General features: G+C 42.4%; 1 protein-coding gene across 1 annotated transcript in view; it reads left to right on the plus strand.

Annotated features, from left to right (window-relative positions):
• LOC148442289 (transmembrane channel-like protein 2-A) overlaps positions 1-24,753 on the plus strand; it is a 95,905-nt gene that overhangs the window by 50,632 nt on the left and 20,520 nt on the right. Inside the window, exons 8-15 of the mRNA XM_088464079.1 lie at positions 358-505; positions 2,510-2,698; positions 5,655-5,834; positions 10,232-10,381; positions 12,385-12,513; positions 17,584-17,651; positions 17,982-18,221; positions 19,555-19,680. Of these exons, the coding sequence (XP_088320205.1) occupies positions 358-505; positions 2,510-2,698; positions 5,655-5,834; positions 10,232-10,381; positions 12,385-12,513; positions 17,584-17,651; positions 17,982-18,221; positions 19,555-19,680 (1,230 nt within the window). The remainder of the gene's footprint in view (positions 1-357; positions 506-2,509; positions 2,699-5,654; positions 5,835-10,231; positions 10,382-12,384; positions 12,514-17,583; positions 17,652-17,981; positions 18,222-19,554; positions 19,681-24,753) is intronic.

Genomic DNA, 24,753 nt, shown 5'->3' on the forward strand with positions numbered 1-24,753 from the left:
ACGGGGTTGACTTGATAAAACAGAGATCATTTTGCTTCAAGCCTCTGAGTGCCGTTCCTTGTGGTGGAGTTTGCATGATTATTGAATTGTGCACCAGAGCTATTTGTTCTATTGGAGAGAGTGCCGACAGTTTTTTGGATTTTATATATATATATATATATATATATATATACTGTGTATATATATATATATATATATATATTTATATATATATAGATATATATATTGTATATATATATATATATATATATATATATATATATATACACTTCCATTTATTAATAAAAATTAATAATAAAAATTTTATTTTTATTTGGATTTCAATAAATGTACCATAATTTTACTATTCATGAACAGAATGGCAAAGAATATAAATGACAGCACTTCTGATGGAGACGATGATAATTTTATATTTACCTGGAAGATGTTTACTAGTTGGGATTATCTTATTGGCAACCCTGAAACAGCAGACAATAAATTTGCATCAATTACAACTAGCATCAAGGTAATATATATGTATATATTTTTTTTGAGAACTGACTGACTTTTCTAATATGAGTTCAGTTGATTTAATTTGTTTCATGTAAGGTACAGTGCAGTATTTTAGGATTTTAGGACACGATGATCCATTATCCAGATCCACGTTAGTGACAAAATATGCTAGACAAGTAATATGGAAGGAATGTATCTTACCTTAAACAGATTGGTACTAAGCACTCAAGGAAATAAATGAAAGTTTAATCATATTAAAAAGTATATTTTAATCTACAAAAACCCATAAAGGCCCCTTTTATGAAAGGGTGAAAATCCCTATTTAACAGGTCCCCGGCCTGCAATCAACTTGTATTGCCAGCAATAGTTTTTTCTTTAATTTTTTTAATGAATGTGCAAATGGAAGCCATTGTCCAGGCTTCTAATGCAGTGTGACTGTATGATACAGTAAAGATGGTTCACACATGTGCAGTGAGAACAAGGACTGTGATACAGTACAAAGTAGTAATAGTCCTCACTCAGCTGCCCAGACAAAATGTTAATGGTAAATTGGGTGAAATATTATATTCTATCACTGTAATTAGCGGCAAAAGATATGGTTTGAGCTATCATAACAATAAGAACAGTGCCCAACAAAAATGCCTTTTTTTCTGGCAATCTTGACAGCACATGTGGCTTAAGCTGGGTACACACTGATAGATATATCAGCCGTTCCATTGTACGGCCGATATATCTATAATACATTGGCGGGTGTGTACACCCAATATGTCTGTGAATGACGTAGTTCACAGACATATCGGATCATCCATGCAGCACAGCAGATTGCCGATATATCTGAAAGATATATATCGTCATCTGCTGGTGTGTACGGACGACCCACCGATCGCACATACACATGCTGCAGAGACCCGCAGATGAGTGACAGCTCAACTGGGCAGGCAAATTGAAATGCCCACCCAGTTGTGACATCAAGCCAGGCACATCGGACAGGCGATTGTTAAGTGTGTATGCACTGACCAATCGTCTGATAGAACGGCAGGTCGGCTGAACCCATCGACCTAGCTTGTAGTTTTTGATTTTTCAAACTGCCACACATTGTTGGCAGTTTAAGTTTTCACATCCTAAACCATATGGCAGTAAACCCTGCCTCTTGGAGCTGAACATTAAGTAAATGTTAAAATATTTACCCATAGTTCTGCATGTTCTGCATATAATAGATGACACCTACAAATTATATTAGACAGAGTGAAAAAGTAACATGTTTATCCCTCACAGGATGAAAATAAAATCAATGTGAGTGGTCACTAGGGTTGGTACTTATAATACCTTTTATATCAACAATAAAGACGACAAGTTATTATTGTTCTACAAGATAAAGGGCCCTATTTATCACAATCTGCATTTTTGATGAGGATGTAATTAATTATTTATGCCTAAATTTGCAATGTGAAAATAAACATTTTTACAGGTATTTAGCAAAAAGCTTTTGCCGGGACAACCATTTCGGTGAAGAGCTGAAAGTCAAGTGATAGCTTATGCTACAGTATCACTCTACTTCCTGGTTCAGATCCAGATCATGTACCTTACGCTATCACTTTACTTCCTGGTTCAGATCCAGATCATGTACTGCATATGCGCATACATCGGCCTGCACATGCATCAATGGGGGCTGACGGAGAGATTCCTCTCTGAAAGGATCTGCGCTACAGTAACCTATTTTCAGATGATGGCGTTACCGCCTAGGGAAAAGCTTCGGAATGCTTGGTAAATCCAACATCTTAGCAGCCCTAAGCTTTGCTTTGCAGTTGGAAATGGGGGAACCACAGTAGATATCAAAGATATTTGCGGTGGTCCCTCTTTCTTAAATCACTGAGATCTTTAATATTTGCTGGTATACCCCACACACGCCCCCTCCCCCCCCCCGGCAAAAAAAAATTACAAACAAACAAGAAACAACAAAAGTCTGCAAAAAGGCAACAACAAAAAAACTATTTCTATTGAATTGCTCTGCCCACAGGAATCTATTGTGGATGAACAGGAAAACACAAAGGAAGAAAACATTCATTTGCGGAGGTTTCTGATTGTACTGTCGAATGTGCTGATAACCATTTGTCTTGGAGGAAGTGGTTATCTCATTTATTTTGTTGTAAAGCGATCACAGGAATTCAAAAAGCTGGATAACCCAAGCTGGTATCAGAATAATGAGGTATGATTGATTTGATGACAGGTTTTTACAGTGAACAATGAGATTATTTGTACTGTGTGACCCACTGACCAGATGTACTTAGAACATGAAGATGGTTCTAGTTTTCATTGTTAGATAGAGGTTAGTAAAAACTTACAAAAGGGAGGTAGGGGAAACAGTCAAGATGAGAAACTATAGGTTAAATGGGCTTAAAATACCACTGAAGATATTGACATATACTGTATATATGGGGTAAATTCATGTTACAAATTATAGCTTAAGAGTATTAGTGAATCCAAGACAGAGGGGTAGATGTAGTAAGCCTTGAATAGAGTTAAAGAGGAGAGAGATTATACTAAGCAATCAGCTACTAACCTGAACCGTAACTAGACTTTTTGGTACCCTGTGTCAGAGAGAGCATTGGCGCCCCCCTATTTTTAAATAGGGACATAAAATAGTGTGCCTGAAATAGTGCCATGGCCTCATGGAGAAGGGCCAGGGAAGAGATAGGGGAGGCCAGAAAATGCTGGGGATAAAAGAAGAGGAAGCTACAAGTGAGAATGATAAACAGGAAAATTGACAAGTCCAAACAGTGCCCCTGCCCTGCGGTGCCCTGTGCCATGGCACTGGTCGTACTACCCTACTTACAGCCCTGCTTCTAACTGTTATTTTTCAAACACAGGGCCTGATTCACTATGGATTTCAATACTGCGTATGCACACAGTTTAACACGCACACTTGCACAAGCCCTGACCCTACTAAGAAATTGCTAACAGCCACGCACGCTATGAGGCCTCACACTGCATTTGGCTTCACAGTGTATAATTTATGCACGAGTCTGAAATGGCGTTGAAATACACTGGCACGCCTTCGTTCGCCCGACCACCCCCCATCACCAACCACAAACGGCACTTCCTGTCAATCACTCTGCGATGGGTCTGCATAACCTCTGCGATCGCAGTCCCAATCGCAGTGGCTGGCTCGCGCATGCGCAATGCGATGCATACGCATGCGCAGAACGCAACAATCGGCCGATTACGTGCGTATTAGCAACTGCGATCCAAGCTGAATCAGGCCCACAGCCTGTAAAATGACAGTAAGGAGCTTATTGGTTGGTTCTTTTTCTCTCTCCACTTTATCTCTCTCTAAGGCTTAGTACATCTCCCCCAGGAAGAAATTGCTAGCTAGATGACTAGGTGACCTGATAGCTGGGCTTAAATGTTATAAGAATTCTGCATAAAAGTATTAGGTGTCAGTGGTTGTTAGGTTGTGAAAAAGCAAATCCATGGCTCACATGTGACCTGAATCAGAGATGGACAGTACTGCAGAGTCGTACAGAAGCCGCTGTGCAATACCATCCAACAAAATGTAAAATCATCAGGAGGTGTCTGGAGGAAATATACACATACTTACTGCATTTGAGAGATACAAATGCAGCATCCGTAGACGCTGCCTCAGATCACCACTGCAACCATCATGACCATCGGTCGCAATGGTTGCCCCTTTGGCCTGGGTGTGTAATCTGAGACTTACTCAGTCTGACCGGTTCCTACCCACTTGGGAGGCCAGGAAATCTGCATCCACTGATACAGACACTGACCTTGTCGCTCACAGAAAAAGGCCAGTAATGCCCCCACTCCAGCCCCCCAAATGCTGCAGCATGTCAACCAGGATGTGGCTAGGAGACACTGCGAGGGGACTCACAAATGAAAGGCTGCACATGCACTCCAACAATCGGAGAAGTGCTCTAAGCATTAGCATACATTACTGAATCAGGCCTGTAACACTCCCATACCACGCCCATTTAACGGCCCCTTTTGCAATCACTTTAGGTTACATCTCTGTCTCCATCCTGAAAGGAGGTAGCTGGCTTCCTGGCAGTTGGGATGCCGGCAGTTGGAATCCTGGCTCTGGAATCCCGACCGCTGGCATCCCAGTCGTAGTATTAGGGTTAGGGGGAGGGTTAGGGCTAGGCAATAGGGGGAGGGCTAGGGTTAGGCACTAGGGGGAGGGTTAGGATTAGGCTGTAGGGGGGGTCAGGCTGCAGGGAGAGGGTTAGACTGCAAGAAGGGAGGTCTAGGGTTAGGCTGTGGGAAAGGTGAGTCAGGGTTAGGGGGAGGGTTATGGGTTAGGGTACTTACCTACACATGTTGGGATTGTAAATGTCAGGATGCTACTGTCACCAGGATCCTGTACCCAACCCATATTAAAAGCCCTACTCAAGTGTTAGCAATACCATATGCAATTGTGAAGGGCATAGGACACCTGGGTTCACGCATGCACGGTAGGAATTCCTGGACTTTTTGCGCATGTCCATTAGCAATACATCGCTAAACTGCATAAATAGCAGTACTGCGCCATGCAGTGAATCATCACAACTCTGAATCATGCCCTTAGATGCTTATTCGCTCACATAGGAGGCCATACTCTTACAGAGATTGCAAGTTTCGATGGCACGTAGTGGTATTTGACCATATAAAGACGTATAAAGTAGGCAAACATGGATTCCATTGTGTCTGACTCCATCAGGCCCATATTGTACTGTAAGCTAGAGGAGAAGCATGACCGTTACTAGACATCATGCTGCTGAAAGTGTGCCCTCTTATCTGTACAGTACTTTCTTAAGTCCAACTTGGTAAACCCCCAGCTAATAGTAAATTATAGGTGAACAAAAAGGTTTAAATGTATTTTTTTCTTATGGAAAATGATAAAGTCCAAACATGGAGAAACTGTTTTTGGTGTATGCCCTTAATAATGACCAATATGGAACTGTTCTGTAGCTTTCTCATTTTGAATAATACTTAAGAACTGATGTAGAACAGAATAACTACTAAGTTTTGTGCTCGATATTTTCAGAACTGCCAGGATTACCTGGTAACATTGTATACATTTACCAGAATTTATTTTTCTATATTTCATCTTACCCAATATTATTTTTTCCAAATATTTATATCTATCTTTTATCCTCTACTTACAGATAGAAATCGTAATGAACTTGCTGTCAATGTTTTGCCCTCCACTTTTTGAAACAATAGCTGCTATGGAAAATTATCACCCACGACTGGCTCTGAAATGGCAACTGGGAAGAATTTTTGCACTGTTCCTGGGAAATTTATACACTTTTTTGTTGGCTTTAATTGATGATGTCAATGGAAAAGTAAGAAAAATATTTTGCCTAGAAACAACACAAAGCTGTATGTGACATGCTGCCATAAAAACATATTTTATAGCATATTGAAACTTTTTGATATTAACCATGTCCTTAGGAAAACAATTGCAAGGATTTAAAAATTGTGAACACTTACTAAAGTATAAAATTGCTGATGAGAGCTGTCCTGCTCAGCTTATAACACACTTGCTCTTATAGTGGGTAAAACCACACTCACAGGTTTTGTATTTCTTTGACAGTTGTAAGAGCACAGTGTGTTATAATTAGAGATGTGCGGGTCCAGTTCCCAAAGAACAGCCAACAACCGAATTTAGAGGTTTCTAGCCGAACTGAGTCTGAGTTCGGAATCACTTCAGGGTACTGAGTTGAACCAAGTCCTGGTTAGGATCTTCCCACGGTGCAGAACACCTATATAAAACCGAACTCGAGTTTTGGATTGCATGCTAACAGGTCAAAATTACATCTTTTTGGCAGCTTTTTTATTCAACAACAGATCCAAAACCAAAACCCGAAGATGAATCCGGATCCAAAACCAAAACAAGGGGTCGGCGCACATCTCTAGTTATAATACTATATTTTGTCATTGTGAATGAGAGCTCACATTGCCAGTAGTCAGTTTTTATGGTACCCAGCAAATACATTGCCAAGGATGAAGGAACTGGAAAGGATAGCAAATGGGCACAGACTTGTACAGTGTACTGATTTTAGAGGGCACAGTCTAGTGCAGTGCATTGATTTAAGGTTGGCATAGGCTAACAGAGCCGTAACTAGACTTTTTGGTGCCCTTTGCCATAAAGAGCATTGGCGCTTTCCCCCCCCAAAATAGGGATATAAGACACGCACCCAAAAAAGGGCCATGGACTCATGGGGAAGGCCAGGGAAGAGATAGGGGAAGCCAGGAGATGCTGGAGATAAAAGAAGTGGAAGTTACAAGTGAGAATGACAATAAACAGAAAATTGACAGGCCCGTACAGCGCCACCTGCCCTGCGGTGCACTGTGCCATGGCACAGGTCGCACTAACCAAGTTACGGCCCTGTAGGCTAACATATTGTGTAACATTATACATCCCTGAAAACTTTTAGCAGTAAGACAGAAGAAGATGTCTATAATTATAAAATAATGTCTACTGCCAACTAGAACGCAACAGACGCGCACTCATCTCACATCCAGTGTCTATGATGCTACAAGTGACCTGCAGCTCTGTACTGTGTTCATTTGGAGGCATTTAGCAACAGCTGGTGGGTACTGTAAATGTTAGAGCCTCCTGGCTACACTGGGGCAGGTAAAGTGAAAATCATTTCTTTACCTTTTCCCCATATTCAAAGGTGGCACAAGTGCTGTGATGCACACTAATGTGTGCACACGCTCAAGCATCATGTGCATGCTCTCACAAGCTTGTAGTTGCATGCGTACAAAGGCCATTGCTCAACCGGATTTGACATCAGTGCTGGACATGGAGGATTGAGTAGCTGTGTCTCTCACAGACACCTTGCCATTGTACCTAACTCTCAGCAGAATTAGTATCAGACAGCCCAGGAAACATATGATGTCTGACTCTCCAGAAAAGTCTTCATTTGAGGAGATACCTTTTAAAAGAAAAAAGAGTTATTCCTGATTCCTGTCATGTCAGATGACAGCACTAACAGCTCAGAGGCTGAGGGGGTGTCTTCTGTTACCAAGTCACTGCCTTTCTACCTTTTAAAACAAGGTTGTGAAAAATTGTACCTCCAAAAATGAACATTTTGGACAATGTTTCTTCAAATGATGCCTGTTCTGGTATTGGTCATAGCTGGAATTCCACTATGGTCAATAGCAGACCACCATTGCCTGCTCACAGCCAGCAAATCTTTTCTGTAATTGACTGGCACTACTCACATACCTGCTCCCATAAGGGGTAGAGTAAGCAGCGTTCACTGCCTCCTACTAATTCTTATGAGGACATCTCTCTGAACTAAGAGTCAGAGGAGATTACCAGGATATCAGCATCCTCTAGGAGAGGTGAGTATAGTGACCTACAAATGGCAAGAGTGGCATTGGTGGATAGAATGTCACCAAATAAAATATACAGATGTCACTGGGCATTCAGGAAATGCATCCAGGTCTATCAATTTGCCCCACCACCACCCTCATAAAACAGGATGAAATGGTTCTGCATAACTATATCTGGATTTCATATATCCTGTCCTTTTTCTCCTTGAAATAAATATGACTCTTTCTTCACTCATTGGGAAATAAAGCCCAGAGTGACAGTAATGACAAATTACTGAGAAAAAAAATCAGTTAAAAGTCTAAGATGCTGCTGGCCCACATCTTTTTGAACTAGATAAGGCCAAGGAAAAATGAATATCTAGTGGCTCCCTGGACCCCCTAGTGACATTCAGTAGATCCTTGTTTAGGCCATAACAGGGCCACCTTAATGATTGGCCAGTCTTCTGATTTCATATCGAAAACTCATAGAATTGGTTGGCAGGTTAGATCAGGTCTGGTTAATCTAGTTCCCAGGCTGGCAGATGCCCATAATCTTATAGCTTCCAACCTTTTTGGCCCAGGGTTTATAGAGGAGTTTAAATCTTGATATAAAGCTGTTAGTTCTTTGCAGGACATTAGATGTCACCAGACTTCAAGGTGGACCTTTCACCAGGAACCTAAAGTCCTTAAATCAATTTATAAGATGTCGCAAAATTCAAAATTGAAGGTCTAGCATAGGTCCCCTTCCATCTAGCCCAGAATAATTTTTGCATCAAGATAGACTTCAAGGAGGCCTTTTATACAATGCAGTTCATCCAAACCACAGAAAGTTTTTAAGATTCCTCTGGAATGACGCTCTTTATCAATAGACAGTCATTGTTTTTGATTTGTCCAACACTCAGTACACATTCATGCACATTCTGACAGAAAGGAGTCCATTGCATTCATTATTCGGACAACTTCCTTAGAGTTCATTCAGACCAAGAGATGCTATTCTATCAATGAGAGATAGTGATATCCCTTTTACGCAACCTAGGCTTCTCCATAAACCACCCCAAGTAAGTATTGGTACCATGCCAGTGAATAATTTTTCTGCACTTTTAAGTAGATTCATTTTCTTTATCGATAGCATTCCCAGCAGAGAAATGGACAGACATTCAAACCGTATCTCCTGTATTCTTAGAGATAGACGCTCCAAGAAGTCAGAAGAAGCCGCAGATCCACAACCTAAAGAACCAAAGTGACTCCATTTCCTTCTCCTTCCATTACCACATGTTTGCCTGAGTTCAACATCTCTTTCTTGGTTCTAGAATCATTAAATTCTTTCTTCTGTTTCTCAATAATTCCCATTTGAATTGAGTTTTGCTGAATACCGCTAGTAAACACCATTCACATTGCACCTGCTTGTTTTCAGTACTTTATTTATGTACGAGTAATAATGTTTCTCTATTACACCTCTTAAGCCTTTTTGGGTGATATAGAAACAAATAAGGTAATAGAGGTTTCTTACTGTGGAAAGCTACTGCAAATGCCACCATCATTTACCATTTAGGGTGTCTCCTTTAGATTCAATTAATATTAGCAAGATTGCTGTGTGCTGGGGACTATGGACCTCATTCAGAGGCGGTCGTTAGTTGCAAGCGGTCGCATTGAATCAGGGCAGCCGCTTGCATGCCGCTTGCATCCTGAACAACCACCTCCTTGTCGATCGCTAAGCTGTTGGTGTTAACATGGGTGATGGTCGCGATGGTCAAGACCATTGCGACCATCGGGGCTTACAACCAGACCCTAAGGTTGGGTCTGGGCAATCATAAGCCCCAGGGAGCTTCCTGCTCTGATCGAGCAGGAAGCTTCCCACTGACATCAGCAATGATGTCAGTGGGGCCGCCCCCAAATGGCAAGCATTCCGGCGGGAACGCCTCCGTTTGGGCAGGCACACCCCCTGCCCGCCTCCCAAACGGGGCGAGCTGTCACTCACCATCGACAGCTCGCCCCGTCTGCTGTGAGACCCCTAGCGACGGAGCATCCGTCGCTAGCCGGGTCTCGCACATGCACACGATGGAGCCGGGTCCGTCGTGCGCATGCCCAGTGGGGCAACATCAAGTCGGTTGCAAGTGCTCAGCGCTTGCGACCGACTCTGAATGACCCCCTATGTAACATGGCATAATGTAAATGTCTTCCTTGTGTGCAATATTGCCAGAAAGGACTCCTGCGTTCCTGTGGAGATGACCAGATTGCCAAATTGAAATTATATAGGATCTGTTACTACACCAGTGCGACCATTGTATTACCTTGTATTATATAATCCCTGGCTGCATTATGGCACCAAAGAGATTTGTTTTGTTCAACGCAAATGCTTATTTTAATTTTAATTTTTGCCCACTCACACATATTCTGATTATAAATGTGTTTTCAGTTAGCTGAGGAAGAGGTTATAAAGAACAAAACTATGCTGCTGCTATCCAGCTTTTCTAATTCATCTTCAAATAATGAGAGCACTGCGATACCAGCTATTCATCCAGCGGATATGCCCAGAGGTCCCTGCTGGGAAACCAACGTGGGAATTGTAAGTTTACAATTTGTGCTTCATACAATTAACTGAATGCAGTGAGGTTTTTGGGAATAACAATTCTAAAATACTGTATGTGCAGAATGCTTCAATTGGGGTTCGCTACATTAATTTGATTGAAAGGAAAGTAAATCTTGCAAGAAGGTGGATTTCATGGACGAATGTCAGTTAGAAAATCTCACAAGTGTACTGTGTAACAGTATAAATGTCACCTGAAACATCATCCTACCACTTTAGAACTAGCCCTTTAAATAAAATAAAACATTTCACCTCCATTTAGCATTTGAAGTTTTTTTCTTATATCGGGAAAAGTGCACCAAGAAATGTTCTTTTTCTCAGAAGTGCAACTGGAGGCCACAAACTGCATCCCATTAAAAAGTGCAGTAATGAACGTTGTGTAGTTGGTGCTGCCCAGAGTGCAAGGCTGAGGGAGCAGCATGGTCACTGAGCCAGTGGCACCCTTTTCCATCTTGCAGGGTGCTTGGAGAAGCACCCCACTACATAGAAAGTATGCATTCAGCAACCCATCTTTCTGATCCCGGCGCAAGATCTGTGACATCTACCAGTGGTGGGCTTTCCAGCCCAGGACAAGATATAGGAGGAGATGTATTAAACCGTGGAGAGAGAAAAATGGAGAGATAAAGTACTAATCAATCATCGCTTAACTGCCATTTTACAGGATGTGTTTGAAAAATGACAGTTAGGAGCTGATTGTTTGTCTTTCTCCAAGGTTTCATACATCTCTCCCTTGATCTCTACTAGCTCAAAGATGATACAAAATGTTAGTTATTTTGCTTCACAGAAATGACTCTGCACCCTTGCATACATGCTGCACTTTGCCAATTTTACACTACATAAATAAGTCCCACACTTAAGCTAGTACACACTGGAGCCATGTCGGGACAATTTGCTGTTTTGTCACAACGTTCAGTGTGTACGCATGATTGCGCTCTCCCGCTGGTTGCAAGCAACGGTCGCCAGGCTTGATGTGCTGCACATCAAACCTAGCAATATCGCTAGCAAGTTTGTGCCTATCGTGCAGTGTGTATAGCAAACCGGTCGACAAGCGATATGTCGGACTGATTTGACATCACCTTCATGCCTTCATCCTAATGACAGTTGTTCTAGTGTGTACAGGAGGAATGATAAATCGCTAGTGACCAAATAATACAATATATTGTTTGGTCATTCACAAGATTGCAGTGTGTGTTTGCCAAAATAATGCTTGTTCTGAGCTCAAGGGAAATCGTCAGTAAAGTTGGAGCGATCGTTGATTGCTCCAATGTGTACCCAGCTTTACTGTTCCTAGCAGAACTAATGTATATAAATGTAAACTCTTCACTGTAATTGTTGGTATTTAAGTTAATTCCAAGTTCTGTCTACTGTATATATTGGTATTAACAATAGGGAAGAATAAAAACAGAGGACCTGATTCACTGATGGAAGCAAAGCAGCTACGAAAATATGCTAATATTCGCCAAGCTTACCCGAGCATAAAAACGCCCACTGCTGCCTTCTTAACTGCGTGCAATGACGCATAGCTATCGGTAACATCGATTCACATTGGCAGCCATCTTACCCTTGCAGCAAGTCTGACCTGCCGGATCATCGGGAGCTCTTCTGACACGCAGAGCTGCATAAGCACCCACAGTGGCTAATTTATGCATGCCCATGTAACGGCATTTAAAAGGACAGACACGCCTGCATTTCTTAGTCCACTCCCCGTCATCACCACCAAACGCGTCTGTAATCGCAGTGTGATCACTATGCATGCATTGTGCGGCTTATACGCATGCACAATGGCAAACAATTGTTCGATTGCGTGCATTATCGCCTTTGCGTCCTTCTCTGAATCAGGCCCAGAATTTACTCTAATATCTAATTTATTTGCTTTTGATTATTACAGATAACGCTTACTTTATACTTATAAACAATAAATAGATATCTGCATTAATATGGATGGGTACTGCTACAACGCATAACTATTCTTCCTTTTACAGGAGTTTGTAAAGCTGACAGTCTCAGATACACAAATGACTTACATCATGATTCTTGTGGGAGACTTTGGACGAGCAGTTATAGTCCGATTTCTCAATTCATGCTGGTGTTGGGATTTGGAATCTGGCTTTGTAAGTTGTTTTTCATCTAAATTGATTTGATTGAAGAGAATTTGATGTACATAAACATAAACACAATTTTTCATTGTGTTACAATGTCATGTCAAAGGCATGTCAAACTCACGTCCCGCAGGCCGCATGCGGCCGAAAGAAACATTTTATGTGGCCCAACAGTGTGGGCCCAAATACATATATTATGCGGCCCAGTCACCCCTGCCGTGATTGAAACTGAGCTCAGTTCGTGGCAGGGGTGACTGGGCCACATAATATTTGTGTTTACTCAATTTAAAACTTGGAACGCTGGGCCTGATTCAGACCCGCTCACGAGCACACAGCGGGTCTGAATCACGCCCCCACTGCGCATGTGCACACCGGTGCCGGCTCTGGTGTGCGCATGTGCGAGACCTGGCCAGCGACGGGCGTTCCGTTGCTACGGGTCTCGCACCAAAACGGGACGGCTGTCGATTGTGATTGACAGCTCGCCCTGTTTTGGAGGTGGGCAGGGGGAGTGGCTGGCCAAACGGAGGCATTCCCGAAGGAACGCCTGCCATTTGGAGGTGGCCTCAGTAGTGAGCTTCCGGCTCTATTAGAGCCGGACGCTCACTGGGGCTTGCGATGGACGAGACCCTACCACAAGGGTCTCGTTGCAAGCCCAATGGTCGCGATGGTCACGACCATCACCTGGCCGCTCGCAAAAGCTGTGGGTGGTTACCCACAGCTTAGCGAGCAGCCAGGAGGCCGGTTCAGAAAAAAAACTGCCACCCTGATTCAGAGCGAGCGCTCTGAAAGAGCGTCCAGCTCTGAATCAGGTCCACTGGTCTCTGAAGCGATCAGAGATAAAAGAAGCCTCTGATCGCTTCAGAGGCCAGTGTTCCCAGTGATGCAGTTTGTGTGTGCGTGGGTGATGTCATGACATCAGACGCAATGAGAGGAGCCAGCCCGGCTGGATCTAGTTAGATTCAGTCAGCGGCAGCGTCTACGCGAGAGCGGTGCCCAGTGGCCAGTGCGAAGAGAGGTAAGTAAGAGAGAGGTAAGTACTGCACAGGGCAGTGGGGCCTGTTCTATACTGGGAGGGGGCACAGCATAAGGGGCATTACTGGGGGCACTACTAGGGGCATTACTGGAGGCACTGCATAAGAGGCACTACTGGGGGCACTGCATAATGGACACTACTGGGGGCACTGCATAAGGGGCTCTAATACAGGGGAGTATTGAATAAGGGGCACTACTGGGGCACTGCATAAGGGGCATTACTGGGGGCACTGCATAAGGGGCACTGCATAATGGACACTACTGGGGCACTGCGTATGGGACTCTAATACAGGAGGCATTGCATAGGGGGCTCTTATACAGGGGACACTGCATAATGGGCACAACTACAGTGGCATTGCATAAGGGGCTCTAATACAGGGGGCATTGCATAAGGGGCACTACTACAGGAGGCACTGTTTTTTTATTAATAATAACCCTTTCAAAATTGCATATAAGACTTTTTTTTTATTGCAGCCCACACACTCTTATGGTGCATACACACGATCAGATTTTTCCTTCAGATATGAACGATAACGATTTAAAAATCGTTCAGTCGTTCATATCTGAAGAAAAATCGTTCATATCTGACATGCCTGAACGATGGACGATCAACGATGCGCGTTCCCGTTTGTCAGATAACGATATCTGACATCTGATGGGTTTGCAGTCAGACTTGGACGATTCCATTCATTTTAATGCAGTCAAAAATCGTTCAATCGTTCAAATCGTTCAAAACTTTGGTAAAATCGTTCAAATCGTTCAGATCGTTTAATCGTTCAATCGTTCATCTGACAAATCTGACAAGTCTGACAAATCTGACCGTGTGTACGCTCCATTATGGAGCATACACACGATCAGATTTTTTCTTCAGATATGGACGATAACGATTTAAAAATCGTTCAGTCGTTCATATCTGATGAAAAATCGTTCATATCTGACATGCCTGAACGATGAACGATCAACGATGCGCGTTCCCGTTTGTCAGATAACGATATCTGACATCTGATGGGTTTGCAGTCAGACTTGGACGATTCCATTCATTTTAATGTAGGTAAAAATCGTTCAATCGTCCAAATCGTCCAAATCGTTCAAAACTTTGGTCAAATCGTCCAAATCGTTCAAATCGTTTAATCGTTCAGTCGTTCATCTGACAAATCTGACAAGTCTGACAAATCTGACCGTGTGTACGCTCCATTAAGCTGCATACACACACAACGATTTTTTGAACGATTATCGTTAAACGATATTGTTTAACGATAATCATTTGAAAAAATCGTTCACTTTCTGAGTCAAACGATGAACGATTATCGTTCATGCGCGTTCACGTTTGTAGTTTGTTGTTTGTAGTTCAGTCAGACTTGTCAACTCAACGATTTTCATTACTGGAATATGCAAAAATCGTTTGTAGTTCAAAAAAATCGTTCATTACACTTTAAAAAATCTGACAGATAATCTGACAGAAAATCGTTAAAAAAAATTGTTTATAAAATCTTTGGTAACAAAATCGTTGTGTGTCTATGCAGCTTAAAAGACCTTGAATATTCAGCCCAGTTGATATTTTGAGTTTGACAAGCCTGTGCAGCTACATGATGTATATTTTGCTTTTCTGCAGAGCTCAAACAATCTTGTTAGTTGATGTAGTTACTTATATCTCCATGGTACTTTGGACATCTTCTGGGGCCCTGTTAATAAAAGATAATAATAATAATAATAATAATAATAATAATATCGGTTTCAGAGAAGATGTTGCCTTGCTGCATAACACAGGTCATCCATTACACAGGCACACATTTATTCTTATACTATTATTCAGTTGTTCTCAATCATTTTGCATCTCAGTAACTCCTGGCAGCCTATTTGTGTTACTTGTACTCCCAACACTTGCAAAGCAAAACATTTGTAACAATTATAAATGCTATTAGATAAAATGTAACCGTCACTATATATATATATATATATATATATATATATATATATATAAAATATTAAAAAAATTACACAATGATTTGTACATATATATTTCTTAAAGTTTACAATTTATGAAAAATTTTACATTTATAATAAAACTATACACCACATATGCTTTATTTTAAAGGAATAACAGGATAGACTTTTTAATTTTGTTATAAGGGACTTACTATGATAGATAGGGCTAGAGATCCCTAGGACACTGCTAATTGTCACCTGGATGTCCTGCCCCACTATACCATCACAGAAAATGTTTCAAGTACCCCAAACATCACTGGAAGTACAACTGGGGTGATGTAGTCGAAATGACGATAGTCAAAATGCCAATATCAGAATGTCAACAGGGACATAATGTCAACAGTGAACATGTCAATATTCACAATGTCGGCATAGCCATTATGTTCACAAAGTAAGTGTTGTCAGTCACAATGTCAACATTACAGATTTAGGGTTAGGGTTAGGCTGTGATTAGGGATAGGGTGGGGTTAAGGCTATAACAGTAGAAAAACATTAATTCGATATGCCGACATGCAGATATTATGACCATGTCAACATGTCATACGTCAACATAATGTTTGTGTTGACATTCTGAATGAGGAATTCAGACCATGTTCACATTCTGGTGTTGACATTCTGAATATTGACATCAGCGCTGCAGTAGTGCTCCCTGGCACCCAGTGAAGTCACACAAAAGGATGGGGATGATGGCAGAAGATGTGTGGATTGCTACACGGACTCTCCGGGTGCTCTTCCATTCAATTTACCCTGCTATCCAGATGCAGGGGCTGTAGGGCTGCAATGGTGCTGCCCTTGGGCCCTGCATCCTGGGTACTACCCCTTGTTGACAACCATTGCTATAATTGATAAATTAACTTTTATCAATTATAAATTCAGTTTAAACAGATTCAGTTTAAACAGAATCTCTAAGAAGAGGAGGGTATCTGCTGAACACCAGACTCTTAAGTTCCTAAATGCTAGGATGTGTGAGATCAACCTTTGTAAGCTCATCTCAAGGAACAACCCCAGCTTCCTCACATGCTGCTACCTCTGATTAAGTCACCAACCTTTTTGTGTAGGCCATCCTCTCTAATAATAACAGCCACCAATTACTACCTTTACCACCAATAGGAACTCCCAGAAGGGCACAAGAATCTACAGTATCTTATAATATGAATGCATTTCTGTATATAATATCAATTTATTTAATTTAATTATCTCAGATTAATATGGCTTTTGTAAATCTGAATTACCGATGCTTTGCCATACAGCCAAAGGGCTGATTATACAGTGGGAGCACAGCAAAACAAGGAGTAACTTTGCACTTGGACAAACCATACTGCACTGCAAAGGATACAAATACATTTATTCACCTTTTTGTGGGCCTTATTCATTATGAATTGCTATTGCACTCATAGTTGCTATTACACACGCAGACCCACTGCAAAAAATATGCTAATTGCTGCCATCGCAGCCTAACATAAGGACGACCACATACCCTTACTCACATCTGTAATACTTTGCAAGTCTGCAAAACCATCGGTAACATCGAGTACCATCGGAGCCTCACACACAATTACAGGTCTGGCCTTACTCAGAGCTTGCTAACCTCATCGCACGCAGTGAGAGTTCAAGCTCTGTATGCCATCACAGTAGCTAATTTATGAACGCCCCTGTAACAGCTTTCAAACGCACTGACACGCCTGTGTTTTGCAGACCCCCCCGTCACCACCCTCAAACAGTCACATCCTGTCAATCACTCTGCGATGGGTCTGTGTAGTCACTGATCACAGAGTGATCGCAATGGACCCTTTGTGCACGCGCACTGCGATGCCTGACAGTAAGCAAGAATCCGCCACTGGCGTGCGGAAACGCAGTTGCAATCGGTGAAGAATCAGTACCAGTGTGAGGGTAAATACTGTCTTCTTTTTAAATCTGCCCCACATGCAGTGGTGGTTTTGCCAAGGTGCAAAGTTTCTAATTTATTTGCTTTACTTCCAAGTCTGAATCAGCTACAAAATGTACATAGTTCTGCAAGTAATACAGTTTACAAATTATACTTGTTTCTTTTCCCTTGTTTTCCAGCCATGTTATGCTGAGTTTGATATAAGTGGAAATGTTCTTGGTCTCATCTTCAATCAAGGCATGATATGGTAAGGTCAATTATTATTGCTGGTAACAAGCTTTAAGTATAGTCTTACTGACATGGAAAAGTCATATCTTTGTTTGCCATTTATTTTAAATGAGCCTCTATGTGCACCTTAACTCTTCATATGCTGTAATGGTATTTGTTTAGTTACAGTACAAGTTCCACATACCTAGAAGGGTTGTGTTGGAATGACCTTGATATTCCTAACTTACCAACATGTTTGTTGTTAAATAAGAAAAATGGAACCTTTGGTTATGGACTTTGCACAAATATTGAGAGATCAGAAATATAATTGAAATCTTTTGTGTTTACAATATATTCATTTATGTTACAGGATGGGTACATTTTATGCACCAGGACTGATGGTTGTAAATGTGCTACGTCTTCTATCTTCAATGTACTTGCAGTGCTGGGCTGTGATGAGCAGCAATATTCCCCAAGAACGAGTTTTCAAAGCTTCAAAATCAAACAATTTCTACATGGCCCTTTTACTACTTGTCCTTTTCATGAGTCTGCTGCCAGTGGCCTACACAATAATGACCATATCCCCCTCTTTTGACTGTGGGCCTTTCAGGTACAGATACTAACTCTATCTATTATTTATTTATTAAGTTATTTATATGGTGCATACATAAAATGTAGCTTTTTGTAAGAATATTTAGATATTCATATTAGTCATTGCCCCAGTAGAGCTTACAATCCATATTCAGTATCACATGGACACACTGTAGGGTTAAGTATTTGTCAGAAGCCAATTAACCTACCAATATGTTTTTTTAATTAAGAGTAACTGGAGGAAACCCAAACATGGGAAATACATATAAACTCAATCCATATAAAGTCCTGATTGAAATGGAATCCTTGACCTCAGTGCCGCCATACTATCGCTCTCTCTCCCTCCCTCCGTCCCTCTCTCTCTCTTTCACTCTTTCATGTATAATGTTATAACCAGCAGCAGCTTCTTACATGTCTGGCCACGGTGTCTGTAATCCTGCACACGAGCACAGATTAGCAGACTGTCCGGCTTCTAGGGACTGCATCGGCTGCACACTCTGCTATAACAGTGTGGACTGGCAGTCCCAGGAGTATACACCTCCCCTTGGGACTGCCTGTTTGCCTGTGATTAGCTGGGAGCACTTCTAATGGAAGTCACTACCACTGCTAAGCAGTCCCTGTGGGTGGCAGATTTTACTGGGGGGGCTGCAGCCATAAATACTATTTAGTAGGTAAAATCTGCCGCTGGTTATAACACTCATTTTTCTAGAGCAACAACTAATTATACCAATGTATACTGCATTGTGTGTGCAAGTGATTGAAAAATGCATCAGTATTCAGTGGCGGCTCCAGGGGTGGGGCTGCAGCACAGTTCAAAATTCAAATAGGGGAATCACTCCAGCTGCTAGTAGGTCCCAGCTGATGATGTTTAGCAGCATTTGGGGTAACAGTTGTTGTGGCTCCCCTACTTAAATATTGGGCTGCGCCTCAGCCCCACCTCTGGAGCCGCCACTGTCAGTATGTATAGTATCAATATATATTGGTGGGTATACGGAAGTGAAGGAGCAACATGAATGTCTCTCCCAAGTGTCCTTTTCAGTCTGTTTCTGAGTGAGTCTGATCTCACAGTGAGCAGTGCATTTACATAGCTGTTTCGTCTGTGATGTTTACTTCTCACCAGCTTTACCAGTTTGTACAGAGTAATCTATTGCTTGAGCTACCTGAGCACTTCATACCGGTGCTCTGATAACGTGACCTGATGTGGCTCCACAAAGGCCGTGCGTGACCTAGTAAGGCTTGTAAACAAAATATCATGTTTTCCAGGCGCTGATACTAAAACTCCACAAACCCTTATTAATGGTGTGAAAAATAAATTTTTAACAATTGTTTTGCAATTATTTTCTCGTTTTAAGTGGAAAAAAAAGGATGTATGATGTTCTTCAGGAAACAATTGAAATGGATTTTCCAGCTTTTGTTACCATGGTGTTTGGTTACGTGTCCAATCCAGGTGTTATAATAGCAGCTGTGCTTCTTATGATGTAAGTTTATAAATTACTTCATTCGAAAAAGTCATGTAAAAATCAGTGTATCGCACAATTTATACTATGCACATGTAGATACTGATTCATAGTGTGATTTGGGTAAAAGATATGTACAATGTACGTTCAGCAAGAGAAAATTACTATGTAAAAGCAATGAAGATTCTGAGGGTTTGTTGCATAAGGAAAGCAGTCGGGAAGCCGATAGTCGCAATACCGACCGCCGGCTTTCCGACTGTCTAATCCTGGCAAGGTTCAAATGACAGGCATTGAAATCCCAACGCCTGTCATTAGACCTACGCCAGGAGCCTGACACCAATCGAAGGTAAGCCGGGCGCAGACAGCCGCAGTGGAGGGAGGGTTAGGTTAGAGGCTCCCGGGCGGGACTTAGGGTTAGGCACCCCCCCGGGAGGTTAGGGTTAGGCTAGGGGGAGGGGGGGGCTTTAGGGTTAGGCACCCCTGGGTGGAGGTTAGGGTTAGGCACCCCCCCAGGAGACTTAGAGGGAAGGGGGGGTTAGGTTTAGGCACTTAGAGGGGGGTTAGGTTTAGGCACTTGGGGGGGGGGGGTTAGGGTTAGACACACCTAAGGGAGGGTTAGGGTTAGGGAGGGAATTAGATTAGCTATACTTACCTTAATGGACGATCAGGATTTCCACCTCTGCCGGGCTGCCGCTGCCGGGATTAGAACCTGGCCGGCGGTAAATCATACTGATTCCATTGCATACTTGTCTATGCTGCTGGAATGTCCAGAGGGAACCCAAATTTTGGGGGGCTCTGCTGGACCCCAAAGAAAGTAGTCCTTACAATTAGGGATGTGCGCCGGGCCACTTTTGCCGGATTTGCATTTGGATTTGGTTTTAATTCGTCGTCCGGCTTTGGAGTTGCCAAACTGCGGTGACTGGCTTTGGATTTGGATTTGCATTTTTTGCCAAAGTTCACAAAAAAATCTAAAATGACATAAATTGGGCTTTTTTTTCTTCCTAGAGTGCTATTTCCCTCAATAACATTAATTTCCAGTCATTTACAGTCAATTTAGACCACCTCACAGCTTAAATTATTGTTTTCACCATTATTGGCCAAGGGTTGCAGTGAGCTGACTGGTTACCAAGCGTCAGAGCAGCGGCGCAATGGCACAGACACCACAGTTTAGAGCACATCTATGAAACTATGACACACAGCAGTGGGAGAAATGAAAGGTAGTGGAAGATGGAATTGTCCTTGGGCTCTCCCACCCACCCACCCACCCAGTCAGTGGGATATGGCCAGCAGAGTCACAGTACTTGTATACACAGTGGGCTACATCCCAAGGAGACATAGTGCTTGTATACACACAGTGGGCTTATGCTCAGTCATGGAGCTTGTATAATACACACAGTGGGCCTATGCCCTGTAACGGAGCTTGTATAATACACACAGTGGGTCTATGCCCTGTCACGGAGCTTGTATAATACACACAGTGGGCTATACCCTTTCACGGAGCTTGTATGCACTCACTGGGCTTATGCCCTTTCACGGAGCCTGTATAATACACACAGTGGGCTAAGTCCAGTCACGGAGCTTATATAATATTATAAATACACACGGTGGGCTATGCCCTGTCACGGAGCTTGTATAATACAGTCAGTGGGCTTATGCCCTGTCACGGAGCTTGTATAATACACTCAGTGGGCTTATGCCCTGTCACGGAGCTTGTACAATACACTCAGTGGGCTTATGCCCTGTCACAGAGCTTGTATAATACTCAGTGGGCTTATGCCCTGTCACGGAGCTTGTATAATACACTCAGTGGGCTCATGCCCTGTCACGGAGCTTGTATAATATAAATAATACACTCAGTGGGCTAAGCCCAGTCACGGAGCTTGTATAATATAAATAATACACTCAGGGGCCTATTCATCAACACTAAAATAACGTTTTTAAGGACATTTTCCTTAAATAACGTTATTTTGGTATTCATGTAGCCACTTAGCACAAGAGATATCACAGAAATCTCCTTGCTAAGTTCCCCTGCGTTAATTTCCACACTCTCCATACATTAGTATGGGGATGTGGAAATTGTGGTATTCATCAAATTCCGAAAATTATACATTTTCGGAATTTGATGCAGTTACGATTCGCACTGTGAGGTGGCGAATAGCAGGTGAAACTTACCTGTATCCGCGTGTGCAGGTCCCCCGACGAGTCCCTCCGGCGCTCTGCTCCGTCCTCAGGCTCCGGAGGCTGGTCGGACATGTGTGCTCCCCAGCAGAGCACAAGAAAGTTTAGAATAAGAAAAAAAAAGTTTTTGGTTTTTTTCTAATCTGTCATGTGGTCTGCTGGGAAACCACATGACAGACCAGCAGGACGGAGCCGGAGGCTGCTACGCGGACAGGTAAGTCTGGGGGGGGAGGTGAGCAGAGGGGGGTGGGGGGGGTAGGGGGGGGTACACAAACTTAACGCATCTGTAGGCAGATGTAACAGCGCATACGCAGCACTGTTTCCAGATGCGATAAGGTAGTGTAGGCAGGGAAAAGTATCTATTACCCGAAAAGCTGTCATCGCAAAAATGAAGAATAGATACTTATGGAGAGGTGGAATGATGAATTCCACCTATAATTAGCTAGAACTCCATGAAAGTTCTAAAGCTAATTATCTCCAGAGAATTTTTAAGTTTAATGAATAGGCCCCTCAGTGGGCTAAGTCCAGTCACGGAGCTTGTATAATATAAATAATACACTCAGTGGGCTAAGTCCAGTCACGGAGCTTGTATAATACACAGTGCACACAGTTGGCTAAGTCTAGTCACGGAGCTTGTATAATATACACACAGTGGGCTAAGCCCAGTCACGGAGCACACAGTGGCAAGAAGTAGAACTACTCTCTCTAACTAATCTAACTCTAGTCTCGCTTTTCCCCTCTCTATCACTACCTAACTAAGCGTGACTGTTCCGTCTGGATACAGTCACGCGAAATGGCGCCGCCAGCCGGGCGCCGCGCCTTTTATAGAGGCCGAACGTCACCCGGCTCTCGCGAGGTCTCGCGAGAATCCGACGCCGGAGGGGTGACGTTCGGATTCCTCGAGGTGGAATCCGAGTCAGGCGGGAACACCCGAACTTGCGTTCGGGTGGACTCGGATTCCACCTGTTCGGAGCGGTTCGGATTCCTCAGAATCCGAACCGCTCATCACTACTTACAATGCGATTTGCGGTGAATCACATTATTGTGACCTGCCCCCTCCTGCCTAATGACAAGAATCGTGGCATTAAGAAGTGGGAGGTGGATCCACTATGATAATTGCCAGCACAGTCCATACCAAGGCAGATGATACATAGTTTTTATATGTTAACTTCAGTGTCATTGATCAGGTACTAGGAAAGTACTCCATGGCAGTGTCTGGATTGCATGAGCTAAAAGATTGGTATGGTATGACAATAGTCTAATGGCATTTTTAAAACAAATAAATAATTAAATGCTTTGTTTAATCCATTGATTTCCAAACTGGATACGGGGCAGTGCCGGGGGTTGGTGATCCAAGACCATATCAAATTATTTATGGTCCATGTGATAAGCTAAACTAGAGCTTGTCATATCAATCATAAACTATATGACAAACAGAAGAAAGGCCCTGCCCACCAACGCATAACTGAACCTAAGGATGACATATAAGCACAGTTTACTTAATTTAATAATTTTTGCCACATTTCTCAATAAGTAACATTTGGCCTAAGGGTGGCCTGAAAAAAATGCTGATACTCTAGTGCAGCATGATTCTGGGTACTTTGGTAACCACTGGTTTAATATGTTATTTTCCACTACAATCTATGCAAAATGCTCATGTGTCCCTTATATGGAATGGGTATGAAGTGCCGGCAGGCCAAAGGGAGAAGATCCCAACAGGGTAGTTAAGTGCCCTATCCCTACCCCTCTCTCCCCCCCCTAACCCTAACCGTCTCTTAGTGGTGCATAACCCTAACCTATTCTCCCCCTAGTGCCAAACCCTAATCTCCCCCAGGGGGTGCCGAACCCTAACCCTCCCCCCTAGGGGTGCCTAACCCTAACCTCTCCCGCCCAAAACCTAATCCCGCAACACTCCCTGAAGCTAACTCCCCCCTCCACTGTGGGTAATGCTAAGGGCACCCTGGACTTACCTCGTTCGGGCTGGCGTCCTTCGGTGTTCCGTCATCGGGATTAAGATAGGTGTCGGTATTTCAATGCCTATCTTAAGTCCCTTGTCGGGCCGCCGGTCTCATAACTACATCACCCTTATATCCTCTTATATTATTTTGGAAAGGCATACAAAGTCTGGCCTGACATAGATTAACTTCTTAGTAATTTGATGAATCTGTATGCTGGCTTTCTACATCTATAGTATTTTATTTGTTTTCTCAGGGAGGTAAATGTAATGATTAAATGCAACATATAGCCTAGCGGACTTCTATAATATTACTATGCTGAAAGTGAATTGAAATAATGTGGGTCATTCTATATTTAATAATCTAAAGCTCATTGGTTATTTTATTTCATTATCTAGCTAACACAATTCTTCTTAAATTCAGGGCAGATCACTGCATGACAAACTGCAAAACCAGTCACTGTTTTTGTGCCTGACTGACACTTAAGTTACAACCAGAGTTTGCAGGGAGTCTACACGGTGCTATTAACCCCTTCACTGCTGAGGGCTTTCTCACTCCTGTGGTGAGCCCATTACTCTATGTTTCAGCATATCACATTCCAACATCAATAATTATACAGCATCCACACAAATTATACCGTGCTTATTGCAGCAGGTATAGAATTTTTGCTCCTTCTAACACGTTGAATAAAATATAAATAAAATGCGCACAAATTTTTTTTTCATTGCAATTCAAAAAATTGTGATTTGTATTTATTTATTTTAGAAACACCACAAAGAAATACTTTGAGATTCTTATTCGGCATTAATCCGCCTTTAAAAATTGCAAATAGCATGATTCTATGTGTGGGTTTTCATAAGAAAGCATGCACTTAATATTGAATATGCCTTTTTTGGTGGGAAATTTATGCAGCCTTGAATTAAATGCTTACCATGTCTATTTTGTTTTTTGTTTTAGCCTT

This window comes from Taudactylus pleione, unplaced genomic scaffold, assembly GCF_031769625.1.
Source record: "Taudactylus pleione unplaced genomic scaffold, aTauple2 ptg001573l, whole genome shotgun sequence".
Taxonomy (NCBI): domain Eukaryota; kingdom Metazoa; phylum Chordata; class Amphibia; order Anura; family Myobatrachidae; genus Taudactylus; species Taudactylus pleione.